This window comes from Anopheles darlingi, chromosome X, assembly GCF_943734745.1.
Source record: "Anopheles darlingi chromosome X, idAnoDarlMG_H_01, whole genome shotgun sequence".
NCBI classification, from domain to species: domain Eukaryota; kingdom Metazoa; phylum Arthropoda; class Insecta; order Diptera; family Culicidae; genus Anopheles; species Anopheles darlingi.
The window spans coordinates 4,135,873-4,148,950 of NC_064873.1; the positions used below are offsets into that span (position 1 = coordinate 4,135,873).

The following is a 13,078-nucleotide window of genomic DNA, read 5'->3' on the forward strand; positions in this document are numbered from 1 at the left end:
CCCTCGAAACGACCGACCCCTTCAGTAATGTATCTGGCGCGCGAGGACTTTGCTCGAATTTCGAATAGTGCACGTCGAAAAAGATGTGGTACAAACAGTGTAAAAGTTTTATTAATTTTAGCCATTTTCTATGGATGTTGATCCTTTAGAATGTGAAATTGTTACATCAGTTGAGACAGAAATGACAAAGTTGCCAGTTTGGTATTTCCGAATCCCGAAATAGTATAGCGTTAAATTATTTTTTTTTACGTATGAAAGGACAAACTAACCGTATTACTACTTATTTGTAACGATTTATTTGTACTATAGTTGTACCTATTAACTATTGTAATTCTACTATACGGCACACACAGTTTAATGATGGAAATTTACATCTTATAAATGCCAAAGGGATTGTTTGCAACATTGCTAGAAACCGCTAAAATGATGAACATGGACTCAGCGTGCTTTTTGACGCAGAAAACACGTTTGCATCACATCCAAATATATATGGATGTGTTCACACAAAGCACCACATGCTATTTTTTTAGCTTTTGAAGAGCTTTAAAGTTAGCGTTTTTTCGGATCTTTAAACATCTACAGATTGTGGCAGGTTCTGAGCCGACTGTAGCAAGTAATCATATTAAACTATTGGGGTGTATATTAAACTATTTATCATGATTTGATACAGTGTCGGTAGTGATATGGTGCTATTTTTCGTTTTAAGCTTTTGCGTAAAAAAAACGCCATCTTTGGCGTTTTTAAAAACGCTTTCGATGTGAAAGCAGCTTAAATCGCCAATATCGACGAGTGCTTCAACCTAAGCCATGCACGCTCAATAAATTGGCGTCTCTAATAAGTTCTCTAGCTTTTCCGTGAATCTCACACGCTCCATCACGCTCCTGTTTGTCAGAATCGACCTATGGATGCTTCGACAGCTTCATAGCAAATGTGTCTCTGGCGGCAAAGGGTCTGGTTCAATGATTGCTCGATTTGGCAAAAGTGTTGGAACTTGAGCGTTGACTTGATTGGTTGACTTGATGGTAGTTTACAGACTAGTCGTCGTTTATTGAACTTTGCAACCATTTCGGAACAGCACACACACACACACACACACACACCGCGGCATCATCTCGCGCCAAGAATTACTTCAAAATGCCACAAACATCGTACGACTCGACGATGCTATACCTTCGAGATCACCAGTAGGACCAACAACAAGCCCATAACCGGGAACGCCGTGCTGGCACTGCCGGATGCGCTGTCGCTCGCCCTTTCCCACTCCCTGGCGTAAACGAGCGAGCGTGCGTTCAGTGGCTGCACCGACCGGTAGTTGTTGACCAGCTCGTGGCCGGACTGGTCGTGGATGACTTTGAACTGATCCACCTGATCGAGCGACAGTGCCACACTCTCGGGGAATACCGTCCAAATGACGGATTCGGCGCAGGCGGGCGTCGTCAGCGAGCCCTCGTACCGGAAGTAGGCGGTGCGATTCACCGGCAGCAAACTGTTGGGCGCCAGCTTCGCCTTCAGCGGAGCCACCTGCCCGGGTACGCTCCGTATGTCGATGGCCGTCTCGAGGATGGTACCGATATGCATGTTCGGTTGGGCCGCCACATGGAACAGGACACCGATGACGGCGACACCGTTCTTGACTGCGACCGCATCGTTGAGTGTCGGGTAGAGGGTGCTGTGATGGACGAGATGTAGCTCGAGCGCATACCGGACGCCATCGATCGTGTGCTCCGAGCCCCAGTGGAAGTGCAGCTGGTCGAGCACGTAGCGACCCGGCAGACCGCCGCCTTGTATCGTGACGGACGTGTCATTGTTGTTCACCTGCACCGAGTGGCCCGTGTTGGTGAGCAGGGCCTGCCGGATCGGTAGCTTGTAATTGTTGAAGATGAGCGGCCCGAACTCGCCTCGAACCGCTGCCGCCCGGCTCAGGGCAATCGGTGACTGGCGGCGGCCACTGTCGCACTGACCGCCCCATGCTTCCGGTTCTGCAAGCAAACGAAACCAGTAAGTATATCACGCAGGTGATTAGAAATTAGCGGGGTTTTTTTTTTGATTCGCCATCCAAAGAGCGCACTACAGACATATGTATTTCCGCACGAATTCTCCGCGTTGCTCAGGGAACTACTAGGATAAGTGACTAGGCCATAGTAGCGCTACCTAGATAATGCGCACAAGCAGCGCACAACGCTACTTCCTGTTCGTAGCGGTCACCGTTCATCATGCGTCTTGGAACCGATCGCGCTCCATCGCGCCTGCTACCGCCGGAATTTCGACGAAAATAGATAAGAGTTGGTCCAACCCAAAAACCCGCCAGAGAAAAAAAGGGAAAGCAAAAGAAAGCAAACCACTCTACCCACACGGGATCGAATTTGCGCTAAAAGTTAAAAGAACAAAAAAGCACATGTGACATGTGACAGGCGCTGTTTGCTGTGCTGTGCGAGAATGTTTGCTTTGGTTTTCGAAAACCAAGAGATAAAAAAAACAAAAAAACAAAACCGAAACGAAATGGAAAGCGATCCATCTCCGTGGCTCTACCTTATTGGAAACGCCCGACGGCAAGGGTGAGAATGGGCGCAGGAAAGATTAAAAATAAATCCCTGAACATTGTCGTTCGTTGGTTGGGTTTCGGAATCCGTTTGTTTTGCGAATTTGCCGATTGGCGGCTTAGGGAGCAAAAGGAGACCGGCCTGGCTATGGTCCGGTTGGTTGCCATCCCGGTTGCCGCGTCCGTTGACGCGAGATCCTGTCTAATTAGATCCCTGGCTGACTGGGCATTGACAAGCGCAGCGTAACCTGCGCTGCGTCACAGATGGCGTGCGATGGTTTTGCAACTAATTTTGGGAGCCGCCATCGCAATGCTCTGACGCACAGCTTGCTTGACCGCTGATCGGCCCCACACACATGCGTATCACCCACCCACTCGCCCCCCGCTTCCTATAACCGCGCGAACCGTGACACTGCAACTGATACCTTGATTGAGCGCGCATACACACGGACACACACGCACACGTACATTAGCCAGCCTGAAGTGGTTGTTCAAGTTGGTTGTATTGCGCCGAATGTCGGTTAACGCGCCCAGTCCGGCCGGACTCCACTTCCGCCCTCTCCGCTAGTGAGCTCCGGAGTGAGCCTTGCAGAGGAAATGCCCTTCGCAATGAATTTATAGCAATGTAAAGGGCCCCTTTACCGGTGTTCGCCTGAAGTGGCTCGGCTAAACGAGGACGTTCGCTCTGTATGCTGTGTGTGTATGTGAAGGGCTGTTGGTGTTATTTGGTGCTGCAAATAGTGCTCCCTATAGATCGCGAATTTGACGACTAAATCGGCACTTTTACTGCCGAGTGTTGATCCAGCGGATTGCTGTGATCCGAGGTTCGAAATCCGGCCGAGATTTTTAAAGCTAGACACAGCAAACCACAAACCAACAGTGCAGCCGTGCTGATTGATTGCTCTTATTTAGCTCGAAATATCTGCTGATCAACGTCACATCCGCACAGCTAGCGCTAGCGAACACGTACATTTGGCGGGAATCGTCCGACCCGGTCCAAATCGCGACCGTCGCAGTGACGGTCGTGGTTGGCACCGGCGGTGGTCACCACTCCCCATAAATCGTCATGGACCGCGAGTTATGGAAAGGCGCACGGCAGGCGCACGGCAGGCGCACGGCACCGTTCAACTCAATTATCGGCGCGTGGTAGTAAGCAGTGCCGAGCGCTCGGGCGAGGGCAGGGACGCCCCTTCGTACGGGCGGCCATATCGGAAATGGTTGGTTGGCTATTTGCATAAAGGCAAAGCATCTCCTCTATCTCCTCTTTCTCTCTCTCTCTTTCTCTCTCTTTCTCTCTCTAGAGCGATAGCTCTCGATCGCTTCACGCGTGCACGATTTGCATTTGCCAAGACAGAACGATGGTGGCGGGGGGAGGGGGGTTACGCTAGGAAAGTAGAACGTACCATTGATGACTCCGGTCGGGTCCGGCGAAGGATAATGCCACTCATCGTCGGCCGTGGAACCGGTGAACAGGATGCAGGCTGCAATGGAACGATAATAAAAGGAAACAATATCATTATGCTGCTGCTGATCAACAACCAGTAATCTTCGCTCCGTTGTCGGGTGTCTCAACTATTCCACCGACTGAACAGTGGCGTATTGGAACACTCCATCTCCCCCACAGCAAAGATAGCTACTGCTTGTAGCGCCATCGTGAATGCTATCGAATGAAATGCATGACAAGTGTTTTAAGTCGTTAGATAATCGCGCGGAGCATAGCCAAAACACTTGTCAGTCACTTTCCCACCGGAAAGGTGAACGAGGGAGCAGGATGGAAGGGGGAGAGGAGAATTGAGGTGGAAGAGAGGAAAATTTATTTAAAAAAAACAAAAACAACAACAACGAAGAAAGAACAGTAGCTCCAAGGACGGCGCACGATGATGGTGAGATGGAAAAACGAAGGAACAATCGGTTCCGCGGGTTGAACCGATCCGGATCACGGCAATCAAAGTGAAGCCCCTCCCCTAACGGCCGGCCCCAGGCGTGCCCTGTTATCGTGCGTAATGGAATGATTGACAAGCTGTCCAAATATTCCTGCCGCTAATGAGGTGACTGCACGGCCGGGGCATTCCTGACAGCGCTGAAGGGGTCGCCGGGAGGGAGGGGGGGGGAGGGTCGAAACATGCGGAAGCAGCGGTGCTTGATCCTGTTCCGACTGTCTGTTATCATAATGTTCAGTAATCGGCCCATATCTTGTCATCGGCATTGCCCATAGCCCCATGTAAGCTAAGCTAAGCCTAAGATAGCTTGCATTGCGTTGCGGTTTTTGCGGTTTTTCTTTTACCTCTTTTTACCTGCGGAACGCATCTGCTGGGGGCTACCGTTTTTAGATTCGGTTCCCCAATTTCCGCCGAATTGTCGAGCCCTTATCGAGTGATGGCGCCGCCGACCATGACTGTGCGCATACAGCCACAGACGCAGAAACCACCCCGACCGCACCAATCGCGCTGATCATCAATCAGGTCATCAATCGGTTTATCCACCCGCCCAAGGGCCCACGCGTACGACTTGTCTTTTCGGGCTATTTTAGACCAGGAAGTGGGGCGTGTGCCTGATTGGACGGGATCTTATCATTTCCATAACCCAATCCATCACTATTGAGCTGACACCTATTAGCTGCGCAGCAAGGTGCGCAAGTCAGGTGATGCATTCCGATTGCCGCACGGACCGATGGGCGAGGACGATGACGTTGGCGAGGGCGAGGGCGAGGGCGAGGACGGCAGCGATTCGACAACCGCCGATCATCGCGAACCAGCGGACCACTCCACCATGTCGTGGTGTGGTTTCACGGTGGCTCGATAGTTTTACCGCAACCCGATGGTTGACGTACCGACGTTGACTAATTAGATCGGTCGTGTGATGGCGCAGGGGAACCAAGAGTAGTTGACCAGGTAATCGACGACAGGGCGACACTGGCTTCCCTTGTATTCGCGTGGTGCCGGGGAGCAGAGCGATTACATTGGGCCCGGTGAGTCGGGTCCAGTTGCCAACTGTATCGTATCGGCCTATCGGTCATCTTTTCTCCGAACACTCATTTGCTCATTTAACCCATTGTCTCAGCCATTCGGTTGCTGCTGATATTTGCATGCCGCCACACACTCACTCACACACACACAACTAAGTTGTAAGATTTGAACTCGAACCATTGACCATTCGGTTGCCGAGAAAGGATAATCGATGCCAGTGATCCTGACTCCTATGGACATACGCCGTAGCAGTTAATTCAAAATCAAGTCTGCCAGTCCGTTGCAACAATTCGTATACCCCATACGGTTTTGGGGGGAGTGGGTGAATGGGACGCCCTCCCTCGATTTGAACTTACCGATCAATTGCACCAATACAAGGCACTTCATCTTCCTGATGATCATAAATCCCTCCCCAAAAAAAAAAAAACCAAACAGCACACAAACAATCGGCAATCGCGCGCTACGCAGCAGCAGCAGCAAGCTTCGAAGGATCTTCCGTTCCGTGTCGGGATCTCGTGGATCAAGCAGGCACCGCGCGCACCCAGCAAAGGTTCACAATGGAGTGTTTGGTTATGGAACGGGCAATGCTATTTATGTACTGCACCGAAACCAGTGCAAACACTCGTCTTCGACAAACGAATGATAACGACATAGCAGCCAGTAGCAGCAACCAATTCCATCTGCGACCGGTAGGTTCTCTTCTGTGGCCGCGTCGCGTCAATACATAATCTCGCGTTCGTTCGCTCGCAAGGTCCAAAGCATCGCGCCCGATCGTGTACCGGCGGCGTGCTGTGCATTAGTCCAATTTTGCTCCATTGTGCAGTCTGAACCTGGATGGCCAGGCCAGGCCAGGGCTCATTTATGTGCACCAAATCATAGCTCCGCTGAAAGTATACTAGACCCCGCTGGTCGGTAAATGAGACGGTTCCAAGTTATGCTGCAAAATAATTCGGGCACCACCCCCGCCCCAGGACATTGATTCAATTACAGCACCTTTGCCTTATTTAAACTATGAGCGTTCTTATTAGCTAGTTTCGGGTGTGCTAAACACGGGATACGTTCATTATTAGGTGGTGCATCGGGTACAGTGAATAGTAGTCGAACACTTGCAATAGTGTTGATTGCTGCGCCAACATATTGGCGCGCACTGGTGTAGAAAAAGGATAAGCCTAGGTTACCACAAGGCCCGGTATGCCGATTGCGACGCAAGCTGTCGGTGAGTCAATTAAAATACAGTTCATTTTTCATGGTTTATCAAATTATATAAAAATTATGCTAGATTCCAGAAGAGACAACGAACGAGACAGCAAGCAATTTTGGTTTTCTTCTAACACAACGCAAACAAAATAGTTCAGCTACATCTGTATTGACACGTGCCGCGCGGTCATATGCGTGCTAATACAGATTTAGCTAAATATTGGAGCTGAACACTTTCCACGAACGACACGTGCAAGTCCGTGCACTCTTCGAATTATCTTTCCGTTATTTATACCCTTCGGGAATGGCGGCGCTGTCGATCGTTTAGAAACTCACGCGCGCGAACAATGCGCTATTATTTTTGCATTCGGAAACCCCCCGGAGTACGATGACAGCGAAGTTTGTTGTCTCTTTTTGTTAGAATCTGCAGTGAATGCGTAATTCATTGTAAAAAGTGGGGAGTTCTTAATCTTTAAGGGGTATTTCGACCACAGCTGAGCATAAAGTTAACTTTTGTCGTCGTTCTCATTGGAAAAGTAGGTCCGCGTAAAGGGTAAGATACTTAGATAACCGGAGCGAGATCGGGTCTATAGAAAGACGAAGCTAAATCCACCAAAAAGGATTCTAAATCATTCCGGCAGGATTTGATATCCCCGCTTCTACAAAAATCAATTCCATCAACGATCTCATGCTTCTTCCAGGAATCAACCAAATGGAATGAAAAGATTGCTCTTAATGGGACCACCTGGCCTCCGGAACAACCTTTGATTCGTTTTCATTCATTTTCCGGGATGACTCATTCTGGTTTTTAAAAGACACATATTGCGAAGAAGCGAGCCTGTAGCGAAAGGGCAACTGCCCCACCATACCACAACAAAACAACGCGATTGGTTATCTTTGTTGAAAGATGTTTTCCTTCTTCAAGAGCAAAAAACCCAGCCCCGATCAAACGCCGAGTGAGCCGATTCCGGGCCCGATTCCTTCACCGCCGCGTGAGGACAGTTTCATCTTCATCGAGCGGCGCCCAATACCGAACAGCGGAGGCGGCCCCGTTGGAGAGTCCAGCATTGGCCCCGTGGGTGCTGTCGGCCCAACGGGACAGGATACACCAGCGGCCAGTTCCACTGTCATGCGGCACCGAAGCGAGGAAAAGGTTGGTCACTACGCACTGCACGGTGTACCCTTCCGGCTAGGTACCGAGATCGATCCGTCCTACGCAGATCCGGAAATGACTCGCCTTCAGGTGACGGAAATACTGACCTTCATCGGTCGGGCGTCCGCTATGAAGCACGGAATTCCGGTTGACTACGATTTCGCACTGGAGCGGAGCGTGCTACTGGAATGAAAAAGGAACCCAGATACTCGCAAAGTAAATTGTGCGTCATAGGAAGGAAAATGTCAAATGTTTATGCTGCTTCTTACCGATTCGAAACATGTAACTAGACCATTAAATTATGCAAAAAATGGTGTCATTGTTACCCAAAAAAAATGTACCAGTGATCGAATGAAACGTAATATACGATTGACGAACAGCCGAATTGCAGTTTCTTTTCGAGTTCTTCGAAAAAAATCTTCAAAACTACAAATTGATTCGGCTTATTCAACTGTCTAGATCGAAGATCGACTTTCCCCGGGCAGTGAAGCAGCTTATCTTGTTTTTATTTTATTCTTTATTTAGGATTTTGAATGCGTTTTTTCTGTGTGTGTGTGTGTGTGTGTGTGTGTGTGTGTGTGTGTGTGTGTATGAGTGTGAGTATATGCATATAAACATCATCGTATAAAATTGAGCTCTTATCTGTTATTGGTATGTAAGATATTAAGTTGTCCTCATCTGCAGCATCATGTACCAAATATGCGATGGATGATAGGTGTTCATAATGCCCTTCGCTCATGTACTTTTTTCTAGAGACAACTTTACTTGGACTCATACCTAACACCTCTTGGATGAAAAATATAGGGTGGAATATAACAAGCGAAATTATGATCTGGATTTCAGTTTTACAAGCCCTACCACATAATATCTTGCCTTTGCCTGTTTGTCTGAAGCTTTCTTATTTCTGGTTGGTTTCCTCCGCCCTTTGATCATATGTTTTGTTATAAGCTGTGGAAAACCATCACCAGGCCACCGTTCAACCGCATGCATCACTGGAGTAGTTTAGGAAATAAAGCCACGATTAGGTTCACTTGCACCGCTTGCTGCAGTATTATTCTACCGCACCGCACGCTGCAGCATAATTCATTTGCCGCATTCCTATATTTTCTGTCCGGTTATATCATACTATCTACTTATGATCATGTAGATGTTGTTAGTTTCTCCATCCAGGATTCGCTTTGTTGCCCAATACTGAGATCAAACATTCTAATTTAACTCCTAATGTCAGACTTTTCTGTTTCATGAACAACGAAAACGGTAAATATGCTATTTACACTCGGTAATAATGAGTCCATATACATGAAGGGGTAAGATACCATGTGTTTGATTTGAATTCAATATCAAATTAAGCTTGCGACACGTGTGTCGTCCTTACATGTGAAACAGGAAAATTTAATATAACTGAAATAAATAGAGCTAATCGTTTATGAAAAGGTTAGCGATTGATGACAAAACAATGCAATAAAACACTCCAATTGATTTCGATTGGTATGATAGTAGCATGTATATTGAAAATAATGTAGTACATTCACATAACTGGATGACTGGATGAATGTGATACTGATTCAATTTAAATCCTGCTCGAACGTATGATGTTTTTGACTCTGATGTTAGGACATAAACTTCATTCCTTTCGCGTTTACCTCTCTTTCAAAAATAAAAATATATATATACGATGATGATAATGTGTCTGTGTATATATATATATATATATAACATTTCATGGTTAAATTTAATAGATAGATACTATATGCTTTTATAGTTACATGCTTTATATAGCTTTAAATTACCTAAGTTTAGGGACCGAAGAAATGAACATCGTGCTGTTAATTACGATGATTGAGTTACTTGATTTTAAGCTCCATTTGAAAACGACGAAACATGATAGAACAGATTCACACGAGTAACAAATTTATGGTTAGCTTACATTCAATTCGGAGCATAGCACCGTATACCATGTTAACCTATGTTTATGATGGAGGTGCACGGACAAAATAAAAAGTTGAACCAAGTTATAAATTGCTTAATGGTGTGACGAAGATGTATTCCTGTCTCCGCGGTCCAACGGAAGGGGAGAATTAGGTCCTCCTGCACCTCTAGAATCAGATCAAATTCGAGACTAGCACTAAGATGCAATATATTACTCTTCTAGTGACATTCGAAAAATGTCTTATGAGTCGTTTCAAAACCGAAAACGTAAACATGCTTAGACTTAAGTGAAACGTGAATGAATAACCATAAAGTAAACTTGCCCTTTGACTTTCTCTTGCGCTCTTCAAATGATCATTTTTAATGTGGATCATGGGATTACTTCAACTCTACAAATTCTATTAATATTAAGAATCAGTGGTTTTCTTCCATGGTAATTTTATTCCTGACGCACTCAAGTCAAGTTCAAAATATGTTTTTACATGTTTGACCGACTCAGCTGCAATTCATTTTTCTTAAGCCCATATCACCATTTTTCTGTTATGTTTCAAAAACTATCCGCGTACGCAAATAAATCATATATAACTGTTTGTGTCCATGCTTTGATCATGAGCTCCAGCCAATAGCAAAGAAATGGGGAAAACGCATAGAATCAACATAAAACTAAATGCATCCTAATACCCTTCAGTGCCCCGTTAAAGAGATCAATTAATATTTTACTAAACTCTTAATTTAGTAGCTTTCATTTTTATCGAACGTTAAAGTCTTTTTTAAACACATTCTAAATTCCTTTGAAAATAATATTCCACATTCCTCATTTCCTTTACTGCTTTCGGCCATTTGATCGATTTCAAACTCTTGAAAAAGGCTGCACCATACATTATGATTAGCACAGCTGTGATCCGTTGCACATTGTGTTGTGTTACAAGCACTATTACTCCGTTTCAACTATATTGGTTATTGTATGCCTGCTCGAATCATACCTCGGAAATTACTAGAAAAATAAATCCCTTCTCTTGTAAGATCAATTTTGTAGAGCCCAGCGCCTTCTTTTAGAGCTCCCAATTTCCTTTCGGTATTTACTTTTACCATTATGTTGTGGAGAGTGGATTCTTTTAGAGTATTGCATACTTATACGCGTAATTTAATCAATCAGCTCATTATTTGCATGCTTTTCACTCATTATTTGTGTAAAATCGATCTAATACATCACCATATCGCTTTGTTTATATTGATACAAACATAAATATAAATTTATACATATATGTATGCATATAAATATACATATACACATATAAATTCACATATGTTTGCAAATACAACAATATACAGGCTTTGCATTTTCGTCATCTATAATTCTGTTATCTCCTGTTCAACTAGAATGAATGCAATCTCTTCGTTATTTAATATTCGTTAATTTGTCTATTTTCACTCTTTTTTCTAACTTCTCCAGTTGACTCTATTCTGTTATGTTGGGATAGCGAACTTACGTTTAGTTGTTTCAGTAACATGGCACAAGTTTATGTTAAGTTATTTTTCGAATCTCTCGTTTCGCTGGATGATTGGAAATAGATGCTTGTCGAAATGTAAATTTCATTATTTTATCCTGGCCCCCTTTGTAGAAATAGTCTTCAACTCTAATTAAACTTACACTACAATAAACCCTTTTCTGCTAATCAAAAAGAATTTAACAGTCCGATTGGTGAAGATATAGTCATTATAAGATGTAAGTTCTTGTCTATTGGTTCACTGCACACCTTGAGGTATATCTCGCACGGATTTTTGGGGGTATGGCAGAACATGATACAGCAATCTTGTTATTTAAATAAAATATGGTTCAGCAACAAGTACCAGCGACTGATGTTTATGGCTATTGTATCCATCACGCTTCGCAGTTGGCTGCGAATATTTCGCAGAATTTAGCAGTTGACCCTTTGGAGAACTGTTTGGCGTGATTTGACGGTGCGCAAGCAACAAATGAAACAGGCAGGGTTTACTGGCAGTCAGGAAAATCAGCATGAGCATGAGTTCCACCCATTGCCACATTTGTTAAATATTCATGGCCAAAAGTATAATGAAGTGTTGTAGTTAAACAGAGAGTTGTTAGACCATAAAGTGGAACATGATTCGAAGCATAAAGGTATCGCCAAATACTTCAGCTTCAACTTCAGTTTTTTTAATCATTTTATCAGTTTTTATCGGTTAGCTTGTTTTCACATGCATTTCTTTTGAATTTGTTTTGAATGCAATTCTTCTTATAACGAGTACGTCGCTTTCCGTGTTGTAGCTGCATTCGCTGAATTCACTATTGTAGCATACCATACAAAACCAAAAATAATACGTTATGCCGCTAAGCATTACGCTCCTAAATGCACGTCGCAAGAGATTCGAATTTTACCGTTTCATGATAGTTACTGTAAGCCCTGTATCTTAGTCCAGCTTCTGCTTGTACACGGCTGCAGCGTGTGTTATTCCACCCTGGTTTTGTATAAGACGAATACAATCTCATCCAAGACCTTTGTAACTGTCTTTCTTCAAATAGTTTTACTGAAGTTTATATTAAATTGCTTTCGATTTGATATTAATTATCTTTTCCCGAGCTTCGTTCAAATCGCCATCACCAGTATACACTATATATTTAAATATAATCATATAAATATATAATTTATGTATATATTTATTTCTATACTCATATAAATGCTACACATGAGTTTATTTATCGATCCTTACGCTTTAACTTAAATGCTACTCCCGGAAATCCATCGCATATAACATGAGAATTCAGTCATGCTACTATAAAGATGTGTAATTTAGTAGTTTTTGGAACATCAATGTTTCAGATAGCAGAAGGACACGCAATCCTTTTTCTGTGCAGTTCCATTTTGGGGTACATTGCTCTTCCGCTTTCTGTCAAAACGAACTCTGTTAAACTTTACGCTCCATTCTCTCTATTTGCGGTCTTTATTAATATTAATTCTATTAGGTTTCACGAATAAGATCACTGAGTGTTCACATCTTTAGATGGATACCATCTGTTTCCATGCGACTACACCTTTTTCATTTTACTACATTCACGAAATTCAAACACCGGTGTGTGTATGCGTGTTTCTCGGATGTGTAGTGAATTTCCCTTCATACTTCCATCACTCTTATGTTTCTTAAGTATATATCTATTACTCATTGCTATATTAACACAGAGCTGTTGCGCTGTTGCAGTGGCTGTTTTGCCACGATCAATCGTCTGTATTGATCATTTCTAGTTCATCTTCCATAACGTAAAGTTACCACAAGAAG

General features: G+C 44.4%; 2 protein-coding genes across 3 annotated transcripts; one reads left to right on the forward strand and one right to left on the reverse strand.

The window, feature by feature from the left end:
* Positions 1–474: 474 nt before the first annotated feature.
* LOC125954604 (carbonic anhydrase) lies at positions 475–5,926 on the reverse strand. Its single transcript, XM_049685057.1, has 3 exons — positions 5,862–5,926; positions 3,943–4,020; positions 475–1,979 (listed from the first exon to the last, which is right to left on the reverse strand). Exons 1-3 carry the CDS (start codon positions 5,905–5,907, stop codon positions 1,165–1,167), a joined length of 939 nt encoding a protein of 312 aa, XP_049541014.1. The 5' UTR covers positions 5,908–5,926; the 3' UTR covers positions 475–1,164.
* Positions 5,927–7,102: 1,176 nt separating this feature from the next.
* LOC125954080 (uncharacterized) lies at positions 7,103–8,240 on the forward strand. Of its 2 annotated transcripts, none has more exons than XM_049684085.1 (2): positions 7,103–7,255; positions 7,404–8,240. In XM_049684085.1, exon 2 carries the CDS (start codon positions 7,610–7,612, stop codon positions 8,045–8,047), a length of 438 nt encoding a protein of 145 aa, XP_049540042.1. In that variant the 5' UTR covers positions 7,103–7,255; positions 7,404–7,609; the 3' UTR covers positions 8,048–8,240. The 2 variants fall into 2 exon arrangements, with proteins under 2 accessions (XP_049540042.1, XP_049540051.1); XM_049684094.1 differs by having other exon boundaries at positions 7,110–7,238.
* Positions 8,241–13,078: the final 4,838 nt, after the last annotated feature.

Coding starts and splice junctions, on each gene's coding strand:
- LOC125954604 (XM_049685057.1), bottom strand. CDS start 5,907: ATGATCATCAGGAAGATGAAGTGCCTTGTATTGGTGCAATTGATCG. Junction 4,021..5,861: donor TGTATTGGTGCAATTGATCG/GTAAGTTCAAAT, acceptor GTTCCATTGCAG/CCTGCATCCTGTTCACCGGT. Junction 1,980..3,942: donor CCCGACCGGAGTCATCAATG/GTACGTTCTACT, acceptor GTTTGCTTGCAG/AACCGGAAGCATGGGGCGGT.
- LOC125954080 (XM_049684085.1), top strand. CDS start 7,610: ATGTTTTCCTTCTTCAAGAGCAAAAAACCCAGCCCCGATCAAACGCCG.